This window comes from Nesoenas mayeri (genome assembly GCF_963082525.1).
Source record: "Nesoenas mayeri genome assembly, chromosome: 1".
Lineage (NCBI taxonomy): Eukaryota > Metazoa > Chordata > Aves > Columbiformes > Columbidae > Nesoenas > Nesoenas mayeri.
Window position 1 is genome coordinate 150021281 of NC_137541.1, and position 24367 is coordinate 150045647.

General features: G+C 43.7%; 1 protein-coding gene across 1 annotated transcript in view; it reads left to right on the forward strand.

Moving 5' to 3' along the window:
- SH3RF3 (SH3 domain containing ring finger 3) overlaps positions 1–24367 on the forward strand; it is a gene marked incomplete at its 3' end in the record, with an annotated part of 251390 nt that overhangs the window by 145042 nt on the left and 81981 nt on the right. The window contains exons 2-3 of the mRNA XM_080346431.1: positions 14130–14405; positions 21546–21641. Of these exons, the coding sequence (XP_080202557.1) occupies positions 14130–14405; positions 21546–21641 (372 nt within the window). The remainder of the gene's footprint in view (positions 1–14129; positions 14406–21545; positions 21642–24367) is intronic.

Here is a 24367-nt window from a genome sequence, read left to right on the forward strand (position 1 = left end):
TGGAAGGGACCTTCAAAGACCATATAGTCCAACCCCCCTGCAATGAGCAGGGACATCTTCAACTAGATCAGGTTGCTCAGAGCCCCGTCCAGCCTGGCCTTGTATGTTTCCAGGCGTGGGTTGAATGTTTCCAGGGATGGGGAATATCTCTGACCATCAGCTGCCCCCAGATGAAGCCATCTCTGGCTATGCCTGGTTCACAAGGGGAAGAAAAATTGTGTAGGTGGCACTGACCACACCAAGCTGCTCCCACGTGCCCAGTCTGACCCATGCTGACAGGTTGCTGAGCACCAAAGCCGTGTCCTGCAGCACAGCACCTGCAGGGCTGCAGCTCCCAAAACCTCTGGACCTGAGCATGTCTGTGACTTTGACCATGTTCTGTGGAAACACATCCACAGATGATAAAGGAATATGTCAAAATTGCCAATAATATGTCTGAATATGATTGAAAGCTTAACAAGTCCTTTGATGTTCTTCACCTTGGAGAAGAGTCAATCCTTAAAACAAGTGAGCTGGCTCTAGCGGCAGAGACCCAGACACACAGATATCAGGGCTGCTGCTTTGTCACTGACATACATCCTTGCAGATTATGCTGGTTTATTTCTAGCTTTTTGGTTTTTCATTTTTTTTCCTTGTATTTCACTAGCACCAGTGCTTAACATTCGATACTACGTACTCCAAGTTAGCAAGAAATTCAAACACTTAGGTCATGAATATCAGTGTCTGTGCCACAGGGCTAGTTACATCTCAAGCCTCTCTTTTTTTCCTTTCCTAAAGGCATTTTTCTCCCAGATCAATGACTGGTGATTATCCAGTCTAAATCAGGATCCCATTATGTGAGGTAGAGAAGATTCTTTTGACTACTGCTGAAATGTATGTCATCATAATAGCCATAGAGAGGAGTGAAATGTAACACAAGCATACTGTGTGTGTCCCTTTAATTAGAAACCATACAGAGTTCGAAATCCGAGGTGCTTCCAAACATGTGTAGCGTTCATTTTAATCATTCCTCAGAGTGCAGGAGGAACCATCAATTAAATTCAGCATAGGAGAAACTCCTGGGAGTAGGTGCAGGAAATGAATTTTTTTAGTAGGAGTGTTATGATGATGCTGATGGTGATGCACAGGGACAGCACTTTTGAAAGCATTAACCTGAAAAGGCACGAAGGAGCCCCGTAGTATGTCAGCAAGCAGCCAAAGCGCTGAAAGATCCTTAAGGCATAATTTTGACCCATATTCTGTAGATAATCAACTTCCGTCTTCCCAAAGGGGAACCGAGAGAATGACATAAAAGCATGATTTGCATTATGAAGCCTTGCATCTTCCTTGATGTTTTCCTTGTCTGCTCCAACTACTGTTCCTTCCTAACATCAAAACACGCGGAGGTTTGCTCCAGCTGGGGGAGAAGCTGAGCTGCTCCTAATGGGAGCCCGGCACAGCAGTGGGGGGAATCTTTCCCATCATGGAGGAGATGAGGACTGACGACACTGGTGTGCAAGATGCTTTTTGACCTCCTTGGTACGCAAGGCCAGGGGAAGCGTGGGACAGGCCTCTCCTCCCACCGCCTGTCACTCCTCAAAGCTGGGGCTGATTAAAGCTCTTCTGGCAGTCAGCTGGTGAACGCACAGGAAGGTGCCAGTCTGTCCTGTCAGCAGGACTAGAGGCTTGAAAGTGATTCCTAATCGCCTTTGTGAAGAGAGCGCGTGTCAGTAAATTGTAGCTAATGAGTCGTTTCGGGGTGAGTGACATGGATGGGAGGACAAAGCAGAGCCAGGGAGAGGGCAGTTCTGTCCAGGAGAGGGCAGGTGTCCCGAAAAATAATGTCCTCTTCTGGTGAAATTAACAACCACGGGGGCACTTTTAATAAACAGAGCTGAAACACTGTGGTTTAAAAAGCATAGATTTTTCCTTTTTAATGGATACCAGATATTTTAATGTTAGTAATTGCAGCAAACAGGAGGGAAATAATATCTCTAAATTCCTGGCAAGTAGGTCAGCACGTTCATTTCTTCAGATGACATGAGCGTGGAGACCCCCAATTTGCTCTCACTTGATAAAGCCCCCAGCAGCAAAGGGACAGAGAGGCTGCTCACACAGCGCAGATGTGGATGAGCTAACTCCTCTCACTCTGACATTTTGAGCCAAGAATATTTCAATGTTAGCATCTCCTAATGCAGTTTCATCTCGCTGGCTATAAAGCCTGTCCCAGTGCAAAAGAAACCCCTGCAATTTCCTTGTAACGATGAGAAAAGAGCCATAGCCGTTTTTGTGTAACAGGATTTGTGTGGGCTGTTGGTAAGGGCACGCTGCTGATAAATAAGGTTCAGTTGTAAATATTCTCTAGTGACATGGGAATTTATCCACCTATTGAAGTTTACAACTGAGCTACCGAGGAAACATGTTCTTTAGCTCCACTGTGTATGCAGCCCACGGTGCATTTTATCAAATGCCCTGTCAGTTCAGGGACCGCACAGTTCAGGTAATATAGTATTTATGAAACTGCTAATACTACCTCAGAAAGTTTTCATAGAGTATGGTTTTTAAAGCTGCCTTATGAAAACTTTGGACGAGGGGAAAGCAGAGGATATATTTTCAGTTTTATAGTGCAAGGCTCTGCTCTGTGGTCACATGCAGTGAGGAGGGCACTCAGGCACTCAGAGATGCTTCCTGGGCACCACGTTTATTTATCATAAAACATACATTAAAAGCAGTGTAAACAAATCGAATGGTATTTTTGCAGAAGTGTTAGTGTTTACATAAGAATTTTTGATCCTTCCCTTCATCAGAAATAAGAATTAAGTCTGGCTTCTCATCCTTCACCCATTCACCCGTTCTCAGTTTACCAGCCACCCTCCTGCTGTCACAGTTAGACACACGGGGTCTTTGGGGGGCACTTTCTCATCCTCTACCCAGTCAGAGGGTCTTCATGGTCATTTGGTCTGCTTCTCCCATACTTTCTGGAAATCCTGGCAGCGGCCCTGATCACTCCCCTGTGAAACCACCCCTGTTTCACGCTTCAAACCTTGCAGTACTCTTGACACCCTCAGAGACTCTTCAGCTCCTCAGGAAATGCAGGTTTCTGTATGGTGGAACAATTCCAACATGGTCCTTGAGCAACTCTGTCACCTCAGAAAGATAAATTTTAAAATTCCTTCATTTTAAAGTTTTTCTGGGTTGGTTTGTTTGGGTGCTGGAGCCTGTGAGCTGAGACTGCCAAAGTGGCTTTTGTTGTTTCAGCCTCTGATTTTCTTGATTCTCCACAACTGAAGTGATGGCAGAAGCTTTTGCACAACCTTTAAGTTAACATTTGTGTCAAGAGAGGGAGAAAGAAAAGAGAAAAATTTTTGTAGCATGCCTTTATTTATGTTAAAAAAAAAAAAAAAGTGTCTTCACAAGTTACAATCCGGGCAAGATTTGCCGGAGTGGGGCTCCCTCTGTTGAGCTCTGGGAGCTTTGCCAGATGGTAAATATAGCTGTCTGTTTCATTTTGGGGGCAGATTCTTCTCCAAGACCTTCCTTACCCTTCCTGCAGCCCACCTGAGAGAGAAAAAAATGCAATGGAAAAGTCCTGGCAAAGCAGTGTCTAGGTGTGGGACCTCTGAGCTGTGACCTGCATGGTGTCTGCCAGGAGGAAGCCCAGCTCTGAGGAGTTGTAGCAGGACCAGATCAAAAAGTCCTTTCTGGGGAAGAGGTAGGAGAGGGTTGATGCTAAGGAAATGCTTGAGTCACAAGGCAAGGAGCCAAGAAGAGAGATATGGAAAGGCTGGAAAGAAAACCAAAGGTATCAGGGTGGGTAGCAGTTACAAGGCACCGTTGGAAAATGTAAGCTGTCCCGTGCTTTGTCAGCTTCCACCAGGAAAGATCAAATGAAGCAGTTACAGCAGAGATTCACATTATGGGCTTTTATGCAATATTTTTTAGCATTTTCCCAAAAAAGTTTTTTTTTCTTGCCGTGATCTACGGTGTAAAGAATTGTGTAAAATTCCAGGGCTGTAAATGCTGCTGTTGTGGAGGTGAAGGAGCCTGAAAAAGCATGAGGCTCTCAAAATTGCACAGTGGGCTAATTTCTAACTCATGTCTTTTACCAAAAAATGACCAGTCTGAGTTCTGGCAGACAGCTGGGAAAAACAGGTCATGGTCCCCACTGAAGCAATGTTGTCTGGGGAGTAATCCGTGAGAGATTTCATGTTTATTCAGAGGATTTAAGACACACTTGGAATGAAGAACACAAGGCAACCTTAAGTATATAATTGTCATAGTCCCTTGAATATAAGGTTTTGGTTTGTGTTTCTCCATAGCCTCCAGGGAGCTCCTGTTTGGTTTATGGCATGTCTCTATTCGTGGCTCTGTCAGGCTAAATGTAGCCAACTTTGCCGTCTTTCCTCCTTGAACTGCTCAAGTAGCACATTGCAGTGAGATTGCCCCTTTAAGTTGCAGCAGAAGATGGGTTTGTTTGTTTGTTTTCTTTTTTTTTTCTTATGTGTTGACCCACCACCAGTTCCCAAAGCCTTCACTCAGGATGTGTTTGGTGGCCCTTGCCTTGGTGAGGCAGCCAGCCAAGGCGTATTTTACCTGGTGGTTTCTCATGAAGCCACGTTGCATACTTAGGTTAGAAGCCCTCTTAGCTATTCAGGACTTTTTATAGACCAGCTTCTGCTCTGAAACCTGTGTGCAGCAGCTGGTCCTTTCAGTGGGACCCCTGCACAGAATTATAAGGGTAAAATTTGGCCCTTAGGATCCAATGGCTATATCCTGTCTGAAAGGTGAGGTACATACAATTCTTAGAGCATTCCTAGCCTTTGTAAAGGCTATGGCCAGCACATGAGAGATCACTAAATATTTTCCTTGGTAGAGGTTGCCAGCCATTCAGCTTTGTTTCAGAGGAGATTACTTGTAAGATAAAGCTCTATATTGTGCAGAAATTTTCTATACTTCCACACTGCTTCATCAAGATTAACTGGATTAAAGCGGTTTAACTGAAACCAGAATTTGACCTACAATGCCAGCAGTATGTTGACAGTACCACATATTAAAGAGCATGGGGTCTGGAAGGTTTCGGGTTCTGCAGAACGTGAGGGACTTTGTGCTGACACGGTTAAACAGCTGGCTGATGTTACCCACCAGTTCTCTGGGCAGCAATAGCTGCAAACTCGCTGCTAGAAATCCAGCCTGACCCTGCAAATCACATGTTGTTTAACAGGAGTACACATAGTTTGAGAATATTTTACTTTAAACAAGGTGTTACTTGGAAGAAGAAGTCTTTGAATGTGTAAATATTGACAGATACTGAGTGACGGGCTGAAGCAGCATGAGATGTGAAGAAGATGTGAAACTATTTTAGCTGCAATTACAAGATCAGATGAGCTCAGCATGCAATGGTCTTGGATTCAAGTTTTTAGGTTCCCTGAGAGAAATTATGTTGCCCTGTAAGACTGAGCTCTTTGGTAAAACAAAGGATCCCAAACATACCAATCATAGAATGGTTTGGGTTGGAAGGGACCTTAAAGATGATCTAGTTCCAACCGCCTGCCATGGGCAGGACACCTCCCACCAGACCAATTTGCTCAAAGCCCCGTCCAGCCTGGCCATGGACACTTCCAGGGATGAAGCATCCACAGCTGCTCTGGGCAGCTTGTGCCAGGGCCTCAGCACCCTCATGGGGAAGAATTTCTTCCTTATATCTCATCTAAATCTCCCCTCTTTTGGTGTAAAGCCATCACCCATTGTCCTATCGCTACATGCACTTGGAAAAAGTCCCTCCAGCTTCCTTGTGGGTCCCTTTTAGGTACGCGACAAGCTGTGCAGCAGAAAGCCTGCTGTTTATTTCTCAGTTGTGCTGCAGGCATCAATTGCATTTGCCAAGGAAAAGTTTGAAATATTTTTTAATCTTTTTGTGTACAAAGATGGACCTTATAACATAAAATGCCAGCTGGACCTGTTTGCTACAAAATAACCTTGGGAGACACTGTTCCCTTTAAAGAGCAATTTGTTCTCCATTTGCCCATGCTGAAGAAGATTAACAGCATCCTTTGCTCTTCTGAGGTGATGAACCCTGTTGTTCCCTGTTCTTTGGGGAGCAGCACTGATATACTAGAATAGTGTTGTACCTGCTTAGCTTTGTTTTGTCTCACTCTTCTGTGAATTTCCCATGGTAATTTCATGCTAATTGCAAAAGTCACTTCTGGAAATGGCAGATAGGCCCCTAAACTCTCTGGGCACTTCATGTGAAAAGACCACCTCTTGGGAGCCCCTAATAGTGTTCACAACACCTCCTAGCACTTCAAAACAGTTTTGTAGAAGCATTTAACATCCTGGTCTAGGTAGTAGCTGTGCATAGCTGTGCATATTGTCTGCACATTTCCTCAGGCGTCAGAAGGACTGCAGCCCTCCACACGTCAGCCAGGATCAGGACCTAACCATTATGTGCAAGTTCTTAGTTAAATAAAGCAGTAAAGATTTAGTTAAGAAGGGGTTTTTTGTTGTTGTTGTTGTGATTAATTACTGCTTATATGGCACTATAAAGAAGCATGACTCTTTGCAAGGTATATAAATGGTTGCACTTAGTTTTCATTCTTCATGGTGCCGTTTCTATTGTCGGCTTAACTACTTTTGTTCTCAAAGTTGCTTTTAAAAAAGGTTGTACCTGCAACTGTGATTTTCAGACTCTTACTGATGGTTCACACAGAGATGACTGATAGCACATTGCTGGTTTTTGTCTTTGCTGCTTCGTGCAAAATTAGATTCTCTTTGATTAATTTTCCTATTATTAGCTTTCTGTGAAAGCAAATGCTGCAGTGTCACAGTCGCGATCTGTCAAGCCAGGTGACCTGGGGGCAATAGTTTTTCTGAATGTCTGTATGTGAGAGAAACCATCTTACACAAAAGACAAACCACTTTTTAAGAGTTTTTGCTGTGAGATATAATGATGATTTATGATCTGTCATCCTGAAGTTTCTCTTGAGGATAGAAGCCTCTAAAAACTCTGCAGGTCACCGATCTTATGGTGGTATACATTTGTTATAACTGCACCAGTTAAAGTCTGCCCAAGCTCCCTGCTTCTTCAGCTCATTGTATGTACAAGTGCTCTTCTCTTGCCTCCTCGGGCTGACTAAGAAGGGACGTTTTAAGCACCACTATTGATTTAAGTGAAATCTGTTGCTCTTGCAAGATGTTAAACCAAGAGTGACTGTGGCAGGTTGGATGGTGGGGAGCAAAGGGGCAGTGCACAGCTCCTGTTGCCCTTCAAGCCGTGACCCTCACCAAGCCCAGCAGACGTTTCTGTCATTGTCACGGTGAACGAGTTGTTTGTTGTCCTTACTGCTGGCTACTCTGAATGCCAGACTGCCTTCCATTTTTCCATCCCAAAGGGGATCTGAGCAGGCATTTCACTCTCACGATTTAAGTCTCTCTCAGCTGATTTGAATGGATGCTTTAAATGCCAAGGTCTGGATGCTAGTAATGGGGAGCACCCCACCTACTCCTCAGCAGTCCTGCTGATGGATGCTCCATCGTGCAAGCCCTGTCCTCTCCATCACAGCTGCTGTGATTTCTGCAAAGCTGTTACAGATGGCAGGAAACCATATGCTGAAGTGTCACCCAGCCTGCTCCTGGCGAGCTTCCTACGAGTTGGAAGGCGTAAATGCAGTCCCATGCGTTGCCATTGAATCTTTGCTTGCGCAGACTGGGAGATTTGTGTGATGCTTTAAAGTAATGAGGCAAAAAATTGACAATGTGTGCTTTAATTATTAATTATGCTCTATAGTAATGTTTTGTATTTAATTATAGTTTACCACTGAGATGTGTGTACTTTTCATTACTTTTTCCTTTCTGTGTCTTTTCTTCTTGATCAACTTTCGATTTGCCTTGGATGTTTACACTTGGTGGTACTTCATGAAGGAGATAAATGTGTATTCATTCATTTGGAGTTGGAGACTTTTCAGATATGTATTTGGAGAATGTGGGACATGGAGACGTTGGAGAAATTTGAAGAACTGCAATAAGCAATATGCCAGTGTGTTTTGCTAAAATGACTGTCCATAGTAGTGCTCTTATCAGGCTGTTCCAGCAACATGTTCTGAAGTTGTTTGGCTTCATCCAGGCCTGCTTCACCTCTAGCTATGGCTAGGAACAAGATCCATGAAGCAGGAGGAAGGAGGAGTTAAACACTCTTCCACCTTTTGCATTTCCCTGATTCTTTCATTCCTACGTCCCCCAGAAACAGAGATCAGGTGAGGGTGCTGCCCCATGGGCTGGGCAGTGTCACAGCTGCCTCTCGCAGCAGATCCCCATATGCAGGGGAAGCCCTTGCAGCAAAGGGGCTGAGGTTTTCCCTTCTTTGCACAGCTTGAGCTGCACAAGGTGCGAGTTTGGCTGAGGGAAGTTCCTCTTCAGCATTAACACGGCTTTCACACAGCAGAACTCTGCTCTGATGTTGTAGAGAGCAGCTGTAGCTGGAGCCTCAAGAGGTTTCTTGTGTTTCAGGAATCTGAACACAAAATTGATTTGGGCAAAGGGTTGGGTCATAGTATTTCTGTCTGGGTTTAGTAGTTGGAGGCCTTGCCCCTGTTTATTTTGAGTTCTTATATAATGCAATGTACTAGTATCAAGGAATGGTCTTGGACTTGCCTCCTGTGTGTTTCTGAGCCAGCAAATCTGGCCAGCCTCTCTGATGATTTTACATATGGGATTTCGATGCTGTTTTCAGTATACACCCTCCCTAGTTGTACGTAGATACAGAGACTGAAGACAGGCATATACTGTAGACATCCAGGCTCTGTTTGCTTTCTCAAGAAAAACTGATTTCACAGGGAAGAATTTCTTTTCCCTTCCCAAATAGCGTGAAGTATGAAAAGGATGTTTTGTAGGCATCTACACTGTACTTCAGGCAAGAGTCAGGCCTTTTTCTAAATAGTGATCTTCTTCATCAAGTATCACACATGGAAGCTGGTGGGCTTTGACCAATGTTGGAGCTTGCATTGCTATCCCTTTTCTGCAACTTTTGAAAACTTAAGATCGACTCTATCTGTGCAACTCACATTCTACAAAGCTTTCTACTGGGAGAATTTATTGGAAACAAGCAAGTTCAGGTTTTTTTCTCTTCCTTTTGTTCTTCAGGATACGTAACAAAAAATTCTCCAGTGTTTCCATTTAATTGCTTCATGGCTGCTGTTTGTCAATTTGCCAGCAGGTTTCTGCTTAACTGCTGCCATTTGACATTGCTGAAACACAAATTCAGAATGATTGAGTTGCCAACATATCATTAAGTCTTCTGTAAGGGGGTTTTCAGCATATTAACGCTTCAGGCTTTTACGTCAGTATTGATTGCTGAAATAGAAAAGAAACCTTTGGCAGCATTCAGCATCGTGCCAACGTGGATTTACTGGCAGGAAAAAGAAACTGGCCATTGCCATTGACTGTGACTTCATTCCTTCCTTCCTTCCTTTCTTTCTTACATTCTTTATTTCTATACACACCCACACAGAGTTCTGAAATGTAATACACATCATAGCTGAATTCCAGTTAACCTAACAATAAATCAACAGTGCAAATCAATTTCTTGATACAGTCAGATGCAGAAGCCATTTAATTTTGCAGCCGCCTGTGTTATGCCTGACTGGATCTCATCACAGATGAGAATGGGGGGTGATGGCAGGTGTTCCTCAGAGCAGGAACACAGGTCAAGACCTGCCTTGGAGGGAGATAGTGGGGTGGTGGTCTCCGCTGTGCTCCTCACAGGGCATCCAGGCTGCTCCCATGTCCATCCCCAAATATGGGGGAGGCCGCAGCAAAGCCAGGTGCTGTGGGGAGAGGAGAAGCACGATACTGCTGGCGCCAGGCTGGGAAGGACAGCTTCCCTCCTGGGATGGGGTGTCACAGAAGACCCCAAGATGGGAACACAGCTGAGAAGGTGCTTTGGCTAAAGAGCAGGGAAAGAAGAGGATGGTGAAGGGGAGCACCGTGGCTCTGTGGTGTCCACTGTCTGGTGCTGCATTGTTGCCCAGGTGCAGGAGCAGCAGAAGAGGGGTGAAGAGGGGATAACTCAGCCAAAACAGGGGCCAAGAGGGAGGTGTAAGCACTCCTGTAGTTGCTGGAGGGATATTTCTATGTGCTTATCACTGCCCTCCACCAAAACTGTAGCCTGCCTCTGCTTTTCTTTAGTCTGATCCCTTAGATTACACTTTGCAGCCTGTTTTAGGTTAGAAGATTTTGTAAGAAGAACCACCTGGGCACACTGAAGATTATGATGTCTGACTGAAATGCGGTTGTGTGGAAGAAAAAGCTGAGGGGAAATAGCACAGGGCATTGGGCAGAGATTTTAAACAGAAAATCAGGAGGGCTCAGGGGGTTTGCTCTTGAGCCTGAGGTCAGTCCTGGACACTACCTTCCCCTTCGAATTGGGGGAGACAAGTGAAGAAAAGCAGGGTGATTAGGCCAGAATTGCACTCTATAAAGATTTGGCAAAGAAGGAGATAATCGTAGGATCACAAGAAGATTTCTAAGAATCACCTAACTGTTGATGAGGAGTGGCATTACAGCTAGTAAAGAGCAGAAGTGATCATTTTTTCTTCTATTTATTTCTGAAATATGTTTAATGCTCACTCCTTTTAGGTGTAGATAAGAGGAGCTTTCTGAATCTGATTTGCTTCCTGCTTATGGATTAAGCAAAAGTAGGATCAATAATGGGAAACTTCCCAAAATATGCTTCTTAGGGACCAGGATTTATTAATATAATCCGACCACTGAAAGTCCACTGAAAGCTGGACTTTTTGGTCAGAAGATATCAGAAAGAAAGTTAAAGGGTTTATTTTGGATTTTTTGAGGTAACTGTAATATTGAATTTCTCTCTTTGGTCGTTTGGAGCAGACACTTAGAGCTTTAGAACGGGAAAAGCAGATTTATTTGAAAAGAGTTAGAGGACCCTGTCATTTCTTTACCTCTGCTTGAGCCAAAGTAAATGCAAGCTTTAGCTGGGATGTTTAAATCAAAATGGGTACTTCTGGCCTTACAGAAAGGCTGGGACGTGCCTCAATTGCAGCAATTTTTCAATAGCAGGGTGTCTTTTCCACTAAACAACATGTTCGGTTTTTAAAAATGCCTCTACATATTATTTAGTTGAAAAGCTGTTGCTCAGAATTACAAAAGCTGTAGCTGATAATTGACACATTTTATTTTGGAAGCACCTTCCCACTGGCAGTTGTAGTTTAAATACCTTATGCACAGATCTCTGTGTAGGACAGTCCCCAGTTAACATGGTCCATAACTAAAAGTCTTTGAAAGAGAACAGGAATACACGCACCCAAACTGCAAATTCCCTGGGGTGCCACATCAGGGTCTCCAAATAAAACTGTGCCAGATTTCAGGTTAAAATTTTCGCCTTGCACTTTGTTTGTTTTGCCTAGAAGTCTGCACTTTTATCTGCTGAACATATAAACAAGCACCTGAATCATCTTCTAGCCAGTTCAATTAATTAGCAATAAAAGCCCAGCATGTGTTGCATAAGAATTTTATTGATGATGTGTGAGACTGAATAAAATCCAGTTTCTTTTTCTGTAGCTCTGGAGTTTGTCGACTTTTTACCCAGTAGAATGAGGCTTGGGAAGAGAAAGTGGTTAAAAAGTAAAGAAAGTGATCTGACCTTGAATTGCTACAGAGATCTTGGGAATAGTAAGGCCCCATCCAGGGCAAGCGATACAGAGCGTGCTTGCCAGGCGTGTGCCTGAATCAGCAGTGGTTCAGCGCACACCTGGCAGAAGTCTTACTCGGTGTTTGATAAATTGTCTTCTCCCAGCATGAGTTAAAGTAATGAATCTTTTGTTTCTAAATTACTACAAGGCTTACAAGTCTTTCAGCTTAATATTTTTTTTTTCTAGTTTCACATACGTAATGCAATAGTAGTTTGATAGCATCATATGCTGAATCTTTAAAATCATGGGGAGTTGGGCAAAGCTTTGGTTCCAAGGCAAATAATCATCCTGGCAGAGAGAAAAAGATCAGTAGGGTGCTGCCACTGATTTGGCAGAGACTGATGCATGCTTTGTTAGCTGGCTGTTGCTTTTCTGTTTTCATGCTTTTTTTTTTGTTACATGTGGAGGTGCTTCCAAAATACCAGTCTTTAATTGGGTACCTTCGTTCAGATGCAGCAAAATCCAAAGAATACGGAGAAAAAAAGAGAGGAACTGTAAATTGGTGAGAAAACTGAGAGCTCGGGACACATCTGAATGAAATTAAATCCCTGTCCAGACAGCCCAGACAGTGCTCTGTAGAGCTGTGCCTGCCTGACTGCCTCCTTCCTTATGTGCTGTAGGCAAGAAGATCTGTTGCGCGGGCTTTCTAAGACCTGCACAGCTACTAAAGCCTTTCCTAACAAAATGAGTTAGAGTGTGAAGGTGCACTCAAGAAACTTACGTTTTGCACAGCAAGGTATTTGCCTGCTGCAGTGACCATCTGGTGCTCAGGAGCAGGCAGGGGAGGCTGCCCATGGAGGCAGCACAGACAGTGGGCTGGTGCTTCTCCTTGTCCTGCCGAAAGATGCAGGTGTAAGAGCATAAAACATGCCAGACCAGAGCAGGTCCATTTAATGCACCCATCAGGATGGAAAAATACCTCTGTTTGTTGCTTTAACAAATACCATAAAAAGTCATCCCAGCATCTCCTTTTCTGGCTGGGGTAGGGAAATGGAGGGTTTCTGCTGGGCCACCCCACCATTTTCCTTGCAGAAAGCATCCAAGTGCTGTTCATATGCACAGGAATGTCATCCTAAAGTACAGACATAAGGAACACCCAGGAGAATACCAGGGTGTTTTATTAAACATTTACTTTTTCATCATCCTTGTAGGACACCCCATTGACAGTCAGTGTACAGAGTGGGGAAGAGACTACTCATAAACATATATATGCAACAGAAAACCATGTCATTTTTATAAATACATCTCTGAAATAAAGAGTCTTATGAAAGGCTGACTTTACAGGACCCCTTTAACATTCTCTGTGGTATGTGCTACTACATATTTGTGCTGAGGCTTGCAAGCTGACTCATAGCTCAAGCTTAATAAAATTAAAACTGGCATACGACAATACAGCAATGCCCTGTTTCTCCTCCAGTATAGGTTAAAGAGCTATTATGGGGCCAAGGCAGCAGACAGTTGTGTCCAACACAGTTTCTCCCTGCTCTGTGGGATTCAGCAAGAAGGGGAGCAAGTACCCAAGGAAGGCAAGGGCTGTATAAATTGATTCCACCAAAAAATACCCTGTGCAGTTGCAGCCTCGGTGAGATAATCTTGCACCAGACCAAAGTAAACTCTGGGAAGAATTCTTCACAGTCAGGTAGTTTCCATCAAACAGGTTTCTCTTTTCTATCACACCAAACTATTAATTTTTTAGGCCTTTTTTTTTCTTGTGCTGTGATTTTTTTTCTAAAGTTTGTTTCTTTCTTTTAATGAGAGTGAAAGCCTCAGATCTCTTTTTTAGTTCTAAAATAAAGATTTGAGGCATTCTGCCTGTTCTGCTTTTCCGCAGGGACATTAATTCATAAGCAACAAAGAATATTATAACTGTTTACAGTAGCCCTCAGTGAGCAGCATGAGACTTGGGGATTTTGAAAGAAGCGAGAGTATTTGATTACAAAATCAAAAGCTAAACTAAAAGTTCCAAACTCAAAAATATTTGGAGTTGCTCAAACAAACACAATGAAAAATTTTCAACTTGCCAACCAAGCTTGTTTTGTTTTGTTTATCTTCTGAGCGTCAGAAACCAAAGCAACCCTGAAGGTCAAAATGTCTAATTTTTTACCTTTAGACTTGTCAGGCTTTACTTTTTAAACACAAAGTGCTACTTACATAGGGTATTTTGCAAATTAACAGATACTACGTCATAGTGTATGAGGTTCTGTGGGTTTCAACTGGGCTTCTAGAGAACTGCAGTGCTTCCTCTGACATAGCACACCTTCTCCGTCTTCCCATCACACGCACCTTAATTTTCCACTAAGATCCAGGGTATGGTATTACATAGCAGCCACTGCAGCCATTGGGGTAATTTGGTCATAGATGACCCGTTTGCTTCTAGCTGCTTTTAAAATGAAATTAGTTCTGGCTGGAGTTTACTTAAAGGTGTTGCATATTTTGTTTCCCCAGAGTGTTTCTCAGCTTCCTTATGGCAAAGCCCTCTACACCTATGAGGGAAAAGAGCCCGGTGACCTCAAGTTTAACAAGGGAGACATCATCATACTGCGGCGGAAGGTGGATGAGAACTGGTACCACGGGGAGCTCAATGGGAACCACGGCTTCTTCCCCGCCAGCTACATCCAGTGTATCAAGCCCCTCCCGCAAGCTCCACCTCAGGGCAAAGCACTTTACGACTTTGAAATAAAGGATAAGGATCAAGACAAGGACTGCCTGACCTTCACCAAGGTAGGGGAAGAGGTTTTTCTCTTTGAAAGTTTGGAAAGCTGTTCCTGTAGGGAGTGATGGGGTGTGTGAGGTGCTGGCAGCTGAGCCTGGAGTACAGTGATGCTGGGACTGGTGGGACATCTGCCTGGCCTCCCCAGTCAGCTCTGCCCAGGAACCCCCTGCACTCCATTTATTTCTTTCAACTGGTTTCTTGTGTGAGCAAATTGAAGCACTTGAGCTCAGGCAGCCTAGTGGGGACAGGCTGACAGGGCTGAGTTTCCTTTATTAAGTGGGATGTCCCCTCACGTAACGTGCTGAAGGACATTGACTTCTCCCAACTTGTACATCCTCCTCCCTGCAGAGGCAGAGCCTTCTCGGTGGCCCTGGGATGTCCTCTGGAGCAGCCGTGCTGCAGGATGCGCTGGACATAAAGCAAGTCCTGTGGGCTTGGGGGCAAGTCCTGTGTTAGCATCATTGGGAAATTGCTCCTCTTTTGTCTAAAGGAGAAGCCAGTGAGATAGGTCCTGCCATGAACAGCAAGGTTGGTGTAAAGCCAGTGAAACTCAACAAGTACAACTGGCTACGCACTTTCTGAGAAAATTTTTCTGTCTGAAAAGCACACATTTCATCAGCATTGAAATGTTCTGCAAGGACGACTCAATTTCAGAAAAAAATCTAATGGAAATGTGTCTTTTAACGTTCCTCATTGAATCAGATGTTCCAGCATTTTAAAATGCCATTCAGCTTCAAAATATATGTTGCAACATACCATATACCAATTAGCAGTTGAAATACACTATCATTATATATCACAGTATTTCCTATTTTAAGAACATAAAGACATTAAAAAGCAGACATTTAAAAAAAAAAAAATCTTTGTTTTCTTAAAATCAAAATGTTTCATAAATTCCATTTGGAATGAGAGAAAACTGAGATATTGTAATTTCCTTTGGATTTAAAATGTCATGTTTTCTTCTTCTCCCCCACCTCCCCACCTGCTTTCTGTCTCCCCCGCCCTAGCAATTTATGTTGACCTTAGATGGGCTTCACGGATATCAAGAAACTCACAGTAAAATAAAGCATATCCCCTAATGTTAATTTATGGCACTGAATGCCACGGAGAACCTGTTCATTGTCATTTTCTGTTTTATTTCAGCTGTCTGTGTTTGTTATAGTATCACATAAAGTAATAACAGTTATGCTGGAAATGAATATGAAATAGATGACAAAAATATCCTTCACTAGGATTTTACTGACCTCCTCTTTTGAGGCTACTTATTATAGCTGAATGAATTATTTGCAGCATATAATTTTCTTGCTGAATGTGACATCTTTTTCACTCATACAATGTTTCTCAGCAGAACGCAATTTCCTAGAATGTATACTTTCTCATATTTATTTAACAAAAGATTTGTAAGCGCTTTTGCTCCATAGCAAGCAAAGTGTTTGCACACAGTGCAAACCCTGCGAGTCTCCAGCCTCCCTGGAGCTGTGAATCTCTGTGAGAAAGTGGGCTGCTTAGTGAGAAGCGGCAGCTATGCACTGCCAGAAAGCTAGCCAGAAGTTACCTTTGAGATCCTATCAGTAAATATATATTTTGCTGGTGCATTGTTTTCCTCGCTGCTTGTCCAGAGTTACAAAGGTGACTTCTCTGAGAAGCAAGCTTCCTTGCCTGCTTATTCATTGCTTGCTTGATCTGAGAAACTTAATAGGTATGGCAGCCAGTTGTGGTCTTTTTTGTTACAGCACATCCTTTCCTAGGCACTTTTGTATCTGATATATTTGCTGCCATATATTAGTATACCTCCCTTACAACAACTGTCTTTGTGTACTGATAATTCTCATTTTCTTGGCTGTCCAATGTCATTCTCACATGGAGCATTTCTTTCTGCTGTACAGCTTTACTCTCAATCCCTCAATTTTCCTCTTTTTTTCACTCCTCGTGTTACTGTCTGCATTCTTTTATCCCTGATGACTGTGTTTTCCTCAAGGGGGTTTGGTTTCTCTTCTACCACTATTTTCTTCTTAAGCTCCTTCCACTACGTGCACTGTCACCTTGTAACTGTTTTTATGTCTTGCCTATTGTTCTCCCTGACAGTGAATAATCTATTTTTCATCTCGGGACTTTACTGTCATGTTTTCATCGGTTTTCCCGGCACTAATTTTAGCTGTCACCTGTGCTGATGAAGGTTCCTATTTAGCCCAGATTTTAGATCATCTGCTGATGCAGTAAATTCCTCTGCAACAGAGTCATGAGCACTGTGTTGCTGTAGATGTGATTTGTCACTCGGAGCAGTATTCATCATTTGAATGTCTCTTTGCATCTGAAGATGCTGGATCCGATCTCAATTTCTTTTATGCTCTTTATTCTTTCTGAGGTAGAGGGGTTGAACTGGCATACAGTTTATACAAATTGGTATAGCCTATTTGTGTCCTGCAACTCATTTAATGCTATCAGACACTCATAATTGGACTGTACTTATATAATAAAGAAGAGTTTTCTTCTGAAGAGAAACTACAAGAAGAGGACTCAAACATAGGGATTGTCTGCACCATGATATTTTGTTGCTCTTTCACTAGACTTTGTTTTTCCCCGTCCCCTTTGTTACAATGCAGTCAGAATATCTGCCAGTGCAGTAAAAGAAAACAAAGGAAGGCTATTTGAGGTTTCCTCTCACTAGTTTTTGTTTGTTGGTTTGGTTTGGTTTGGTTTGGTTTGGTTTGGTTTTTTCAAAATTAAAATGTCCCCTTATTCCAGAGGTGGATTGCAAGGAAATGAAGATCAATGAGCGGTGCTGCACAGGGCTTCTTCCATTTACCCATTTGCACCTCCTGTACAAACAATGCTCTGCAGATGAAAGGCCAAAGATAAAACAAATATAATAATTTTGTATGTGTATTATAAAACTAGAAGGGACAGAGAAACTTCTGTCTTGAGTATCCAGTGCAACAAAGTGAGCTCCAACCTGTCATTCTGTTACGCCATGTGGACTGCTCCCTCTAACTCCTCCTCCCAAAGCAGCCCTATGGGGAGGCACAGGGTCCCACCACTGTTCCCTCCTCTGCAGTGACTGCAAGATGAAACATTAACTTGACATATTTTTCCTCAGTGTTTGGCAGTGATCAGCCAAATCAGCCAGTTAGCCGTTGTTTTGCTCTCTATAACAATGGTTTCCAGCCTTGAATCAGCACTGCAGCAGTGTAACTTCAGGAGCTTCAGAAGTGCTACTCCTGATGTCCACTAGTGTGGCTGCAATCAGTATGTGGCCTACAGAGTTTCATTGTGTGCCCTCAGGATATACTCATTTAACTTGGTGTTCTAGTGTCTCCTTATGTGATATCCCAGTATGAGCCTGGGCTGGTGCTGTCTCTGTTTTAAAAAATAACCCATCCTCCCTTGGGCTACATGCTCTCCAGTATAAGCCATGCACAAGAGGGCTCTGCTTTTAGATATAGCAGTGCAAATCTGGAGTAATTGCATTATTAGCTGTTTGTGTAGTTTCTCCAGCCCTAGACTGAGTCCAAATTTGACCCACAATTTTGTTTTTTGGTGTTGGACCACCCTTTGCATGTCTGAGTTCATGTGGCACTTTGAAGGCTGAGTCTCAAACCTGCCAAGGTAGCATCAACTGTTCTCCATGCTTTATTACTCATCACGTTTTTAATAGCATCAGCTATTTCCTTCATTTTCCAACACTTTCATTCCCAGCCCGCAGCAGTCTTTAACAAGTGTTGTGCCAGTCTTGGAGACACCACATCCAGTACTGGTTCCTGGCTGCAGCGCAACATTCCAGCCTCTTAGCACTCCGTTCCAGCAGCAGTTTCTGTGCACAGAGGGACCATCTTGGTGGCAGCCGGAGGTTGGGATGCTCACAGCAGCTGGCAAGTGTCATCGGTGGGTGCACCAAGCACTGCACAATGCCATCCTGCCATGGCAGAGATCTCCCCAGTGCTCTAGATGGGGTTGTTATCTCAGCAGAATTGCAGATGCATCTGCTTTGTATTGCTGCGTTAATGGCCATTAATAACAACAGTAAAAATCAGGCTGTAAATCATGACTGTTATTGGACACAATTTTGTGCTGTTTTCTCAGCAAAAGGGTTCATTTCTCCGTCAATCAGATTGCTTTGTAAGTGATTTATCTTTGACTTTCTTTCTGATAATGGTTATAAACTGGAACTGCATCTCCCACGTGCCTGTTGCAAGGCTGCCCGATTCTGAAGAACAAAGAGAGACTTTTGCAAGTAGGAAAGAGCAAATAATTAGTGACTTTAGCAATAGACACACAAAGAGCACAAGGTATCTTTGTTGAACTACAGTGGATACCATTGGCTTTTGAAATGAGATTTGAGGCTTGGATTCCTTTATGCTGCCTGAAAATCAATTTAGTACATGTGAAACAGTGAAGTTCAGAAAGTTGAAGTGGTATGCCAAGAGATCTGTGGCTCTTTACTATTCATGATCCTTTTGGGAACCTTTCTAGGAATTTATAAGTAGCACAGCTATCCAACTAATTTAAGGTACTAAAATAGTTCATGCTGAAGCTTTCACCAGTCCAGTGCATAGAATGATGTTGTGGGCTGCAAATTCAAAGAAACTTTCTATTAATAAAGAATTTCAAGAGATGTTTCAGGATTTGCTTTAATTCCTGGAGATTTTCAACACGCTTCTGAAAACTAATTCTGTAATGGAAAGCATTCTCAAGGATTTGCACTTTGCTCTCCCAGAAAGATACACATTTTTAATGTCAGCATATCTCAGACTGTGCAGCTGTCTGATTTTCTCATATATGACCACATTCAGCAGCCAGACTTGGCAGACCCAAACTGAGGTCAGTCTATGGAAGTGCTTCCAGATTCCGTAGGTCTGTAGAAAGTTAAGTTAGAATGAATCTTCAAATGTCACTTGTTCCCTGCCCCATCCTTGGGCAGGATCGAGTAAGGATAAACCTTTCTTGCCAGGTGCCTGTCCAGCCTGCTCTGCAGTTGGAGATTGCAGGGTGCCTCTAAGAAAATCTTTGCAAGTGCTTCTGGGGTTTTACAGCTTAAAAATTTCTCTTCATTTCTTATTGTTCATGTGCATATATATGCAAATATATGTATATATACACACATACACTTATATATACACACCTACACTTATACATGCATACACACATGTATGCACATACATGCATACATAAAAATATGGTGAAAGTGTAGACCCATCCCACTCCAGGTTTTTAAGAAATCTTTTAAGAAAATAGCTGAACAAATATAGAAAATAGGAACACTCGTAGCAGGTTCTTGAAGCAACGCAATCTTTTATTTTCCTCACTTACCCCCTTTACCTAGATTCTAAATTTATGATAATCAGTCTTTTGTAAGAGCATATGGAAACTTTGCAGAGTTGTATTGCTGTCAGTTCTTTACACAGATCAAAAATGGTCTGTGCAGACAGGGCTTTGGAAGGGAACGCTATCTGTTTCTTCAGGAAATTAAATGCACAAATTCTTTTTGCATCCTTCCAGCTGTAATAAATAGCTGAAGGTCTCAGTCTGTGGCTGTTTCTCTGAGCTTTCCCCTAATGGATCATTCAGATGAATAATTCAAATGAAACATTTAAACTATTTCCAAGAGCACATGTTCAAAATGCACATGTTCAAAAACTGCAAAGTACATCATATCACATCCCTGTTCTGGTCATTTTCTATCAACGTAAATCCATAGTCAGAACATCCTAGGTCAGGAATTTGTGGGGTTTTTTCTATATGAGAAGTATCTGCAAAAAAAAATCTTCCCTTGCGTGACCAGTTAACGTGGATAGCTTGTTACTTGGAGGGTGATAGACCATATGTAGGTCTTATTTTCCTAGAGTGAGTGGTGGAAATAAAGTGAGAATGGCAGGAAACTCACTGAATCACACAGAATCACAGAAAGTTAGGGATTGGAAGGGACCTTGAAAGGAACACCTAGATGAGGTTATACAGGAAGGCGCCCAGGCAGGTCTTGAATGCCTCCAGTCTCAGTTTTCTGGAGGAAGATGTTTTCTTCTTTGTTATACATCTGTGCAGTGGAACGGACGAAGACTGGGCACCATGAGGGAATGAATGTTGTCAGCAAACTTCTCTTCACAGCTTCTCTCAGCCCATTCCTTTCCTTAGGCCATAGGAGATCTGGGCATCCAGGCGGTGCCCCGCAGAGAGAGGTGCCTTCTGCAGCCTTTGTAGCCCTGCTAGCTCAAGGCTGGGTTTGGTGTGACAGCCCCAGCAGATGGAAGTGGTGGCAGAAATGCAATGGCAAGTTGAGCATCTCATACTGGGAAAACTCAGGGCTTGGTTCTACTCACTTGAGCTTTTGTGGTGACTGTTATGTTCTAGGTTTTACCAAGAGCAACTTTGAGCAATATGGATATTAGCTGCACTTTTCTTAATCTCCTGGTTTAAAATCACGAAAAAGTTCATCATCAGCTGAAATCTAAGATCCCTTAGATTAAATATAATATTAAAATGCCATTGGTTTTAGAACACAAACTTGTATCTATACTGAAGCTGATCCAGCAATTGGGTGCAACTTTTTTATTATGTTATCATTGTATTTTTACCTGCTTTGCACTTTTCCCTCCTAAATTTTTTTTTAAAAAAGGAAAACTGACATTCAGTGCATCAGCAGTGCAGGATAGTTGCTGAGCACCTCCTGCTATACCTTATGCTTCTTGTTGGAAGTGTTTTGAGAACTACCTGTGCTCTACTGGTGCGTCCCTTTGAATTGTCTTCTGGAGCAGCCAAACACCATAATGGCCTCTCAGATGGACAGGGGCAGCTCTGTGCTAGAAGGTTTTCACCTTTGGGTTAGAGGTGGCCTCCTGAGTCAAACATTCCCCCTCTCCCTGCAATGAAGCCAGGAGTTACTTATTCTCACCTGCTGTGACCAGACCCTTGGAGCTGCTGGCAGCCAGCATCAGCTGCATAGGTCTGCAAAGTTCTTCAGTGCACTCTGGATGGGATGCCTGGGATGGGCTGCTGGGCCAAGGATGCTGCTGCACCAGGACTCAGGGAACGTTTTTACCTGGCTTATGGGCTCCTCTGTGTACTCTCCCTGAGCTGTCATGTGGATAACGAAAAACTGTCATTGTTCTACTGACAAAAATCTGATTTTGCATTTTATGTATCTCTGATTTTAGGATGAAATTTTGACGGTCATCAGGAGGGTAGATGATAACTGGGCAGAAGGAATGCTGGGTGACAAGATTGGCATTTTTCCTATCCTCTATGTTGAGGTAAGTTCATAACAGGTGGTGGCGGTTGTTGTTCTTGACATCTTGCGGTGGTTTTTTTGTGCCCACAAAGGCAGGATAGCCTTTAAAATTATTAAGTGAGAACAAATAGTACCAGAATAACTGAAAATGGGGTTTTTTTTTGGTTGCAGACCCCTAAGGCACTGTGAGGATACATTCAATTCAGTTTAAAGTGGCCAGCAAAATATATGCCCTGAAGTACAGTTGAAGGCTTTCCATGTAGCATTTCTGGTGTAATCTCCACAATATGTAGGGAAAATAGGGGAGGATGATTTCAGGTGGGGCATCTTGCACGCACCTGAGGAGAGGTGGGTGCTGCTCTCAGGTGGGGAGCAGCGGTGCAGGCTCAGCCATGCCCTGAAAGCACAGACCTTCAGAGGGGGGCTGCTGTCCCAGCAGGAGCTTGGGCAGTTCCACCCATGTGCCCAAGGTCCGTCATCCACTGTGCACTGCACCCACCCTTGCCCTGAGGACTTCCATGCAGTCAGTTCCATGGAAGGTTTATTTCAGAGTGAATGCAGAGTCTCCACATCCTCCAAGCAGACCAGTTGTGCCACCTCTTCCCACTGCTGCCTGCCTTCTTGCTGGTGTCAGTCCAGCTGGATGCCACTCAGGAGAAGAGCAGCAGCCAGCAGTGGTGGCCCATGGTGGCCCCATTGGAGAAACTCTGTTGTCCAGATGCCAGGTGGTGCCTTCAAGGAGCTTTTCTCCTTCGTGGGTGAACTAGAGGTGCAAAGAACAGACAGGCACCATATGCATATGTATTTTTTCAAGGTGCTGCCTTTCTGCATCTGGTACTCAAAGTGAAGGCTGAGCCCTGTATCCCTGAGACCCCGGATGAAGCCAGGTCAATGGAGGAGTTTGCTTTAGTCGATGAGGACTGGGTTAAGGAGCAATTAAATAGTCTGGACATCCATCAATCCATGGGTCCAGATGGGATGCATCTGCGGGTGCTGAGGGAGCTGGCTGAAGTCATTGCTGGACCGCTCTCCATCATCTTTGCCAAGTCTTAGGAAATGGGAGAGGTGCCCGAGGATTGGAGGAAAGCAAATGTCACTCCAATCTTCAAAAAGGGCAAGAAGGAGGACCTGGGTAATAATAGACCGGTCAGCCTCACCTCTGTCCCTGGGAAAGTAATGGAACAGCTTATCCTTGGTGCCATCTCAAGGCACATCAAGGATAAGAGGGTTATTAGGGGCAGTCAGAATGGCTTTACCAAGGGTAGGTCATGTGTGACCAACCTCATAGCCTTTTATGAGAATGTAACAAGGTGGATGGATGATGGCAGAGCAGTGGATGTGGTCTATCTTGACTTCAGTAAAGCCTTTGACATAGTCTCCCACAGCATCCTCACAGCTAAGTTGAGGAGGTGTGGTCTAGACAATAGAGTAGTGAGGTGGGTTACAAACTGGCTTAAGGAGAGAAGCCAGAGAGTGGTAGTCAATGGTACGGAGTCTAGTTGGAGGCCAGTATCTAGTGGAGTGCCTCAGGGGTCTGTACTGGGGCCAGTATTATTCAATATATTCATTAACGATTTAGACGAGGGAATAGAGTGTACTATCAGCAAGTTTGCTGATGACACCAAGCTGGGAGGAGTGGCTGACACGCCAGAAGGCTGTACTGCCATCCAGCGGGACCTGGACAAATGGGAGAGTTGGACGAGGAATAACCTAATGAAATTTAACAAGGAAAAGTGTAGAGTCCTGCATCTGGGCAGGAACAACCCCAGGTTCCAGTACAGGTTGGGAAATTACATATTAGAGAGCAGTGTAGGGGAAAGGGACCTGGGGGTCCTGGTGGACAACAGGATGACCATGAGCCAGCACTGTGCCCTTGTGGCCAGGAAGGCCAATGGCATCCTGGGGTGTATTACAAGGGGGGTGGTTAGTAGATCGAGAGAGGTCCTCCTTCCCCTCTACTCTGCCCTGGTGAGACCACATCTGGAATATTGTGTCCAGTTCTGGGCCCCTCAGTTCAAGAAGGACAGGGAACTGCTGGAGAGAGTCCAGCGCAGGGCAACAAAGATGATTAAGGGAGTGGAGCACCTCCCTTATGAGGAAAGGCTGAGGGAGCTGGGTCTCTTTAGTTTGGAGAAGAGGAGACTGAGGGGTGACCTCATTAATGTTTATAAATATATAAAGGGTGAGTGCCATGAGGATGGAGCCAGGCTCTTCTCGGTGGCAAACAATGATAGGACAAGGGGTAATGTGTTCAAACTGGAACACAAGAGGTTCCACTTAAATTTGAGAAAAAACTTCCTCTCAGTGAGGGTGCCAGAGCACTGGAACAGGCTGCCCAGAGGGATTGTGGAATCTCCTTCTCTGGAGGCATTCAAAACCCGCCTGGACATGTTCCTGTGCGACCTCACCTAGGCGTTCCTGCTCCAGCAGGGGGATTGGACTAGATGATCTTTTGAGGTCCCTTCCAATCCCAAACATACTGTGATATTGTGATACTGTGATACTGTGATACTGTGATACTGTGATACTGTGATACTGTGATACTGTGACTGTGCTCCCAGGCATAGACTGGTGCCACTCTCTGGAGTGAAGCGTCTCTTGTGCCCACGGTGTAGCCCACCCTATTGTGTGTGGCTCTGATGCCTGCCTCCCAAATTACTTCTCCAGATTTCTTAGTTAATGATTTGAGACAAAACAGAGCTAATTAGTGCCTGACTACCTAATTATTAACTCCGACAATGACCAATT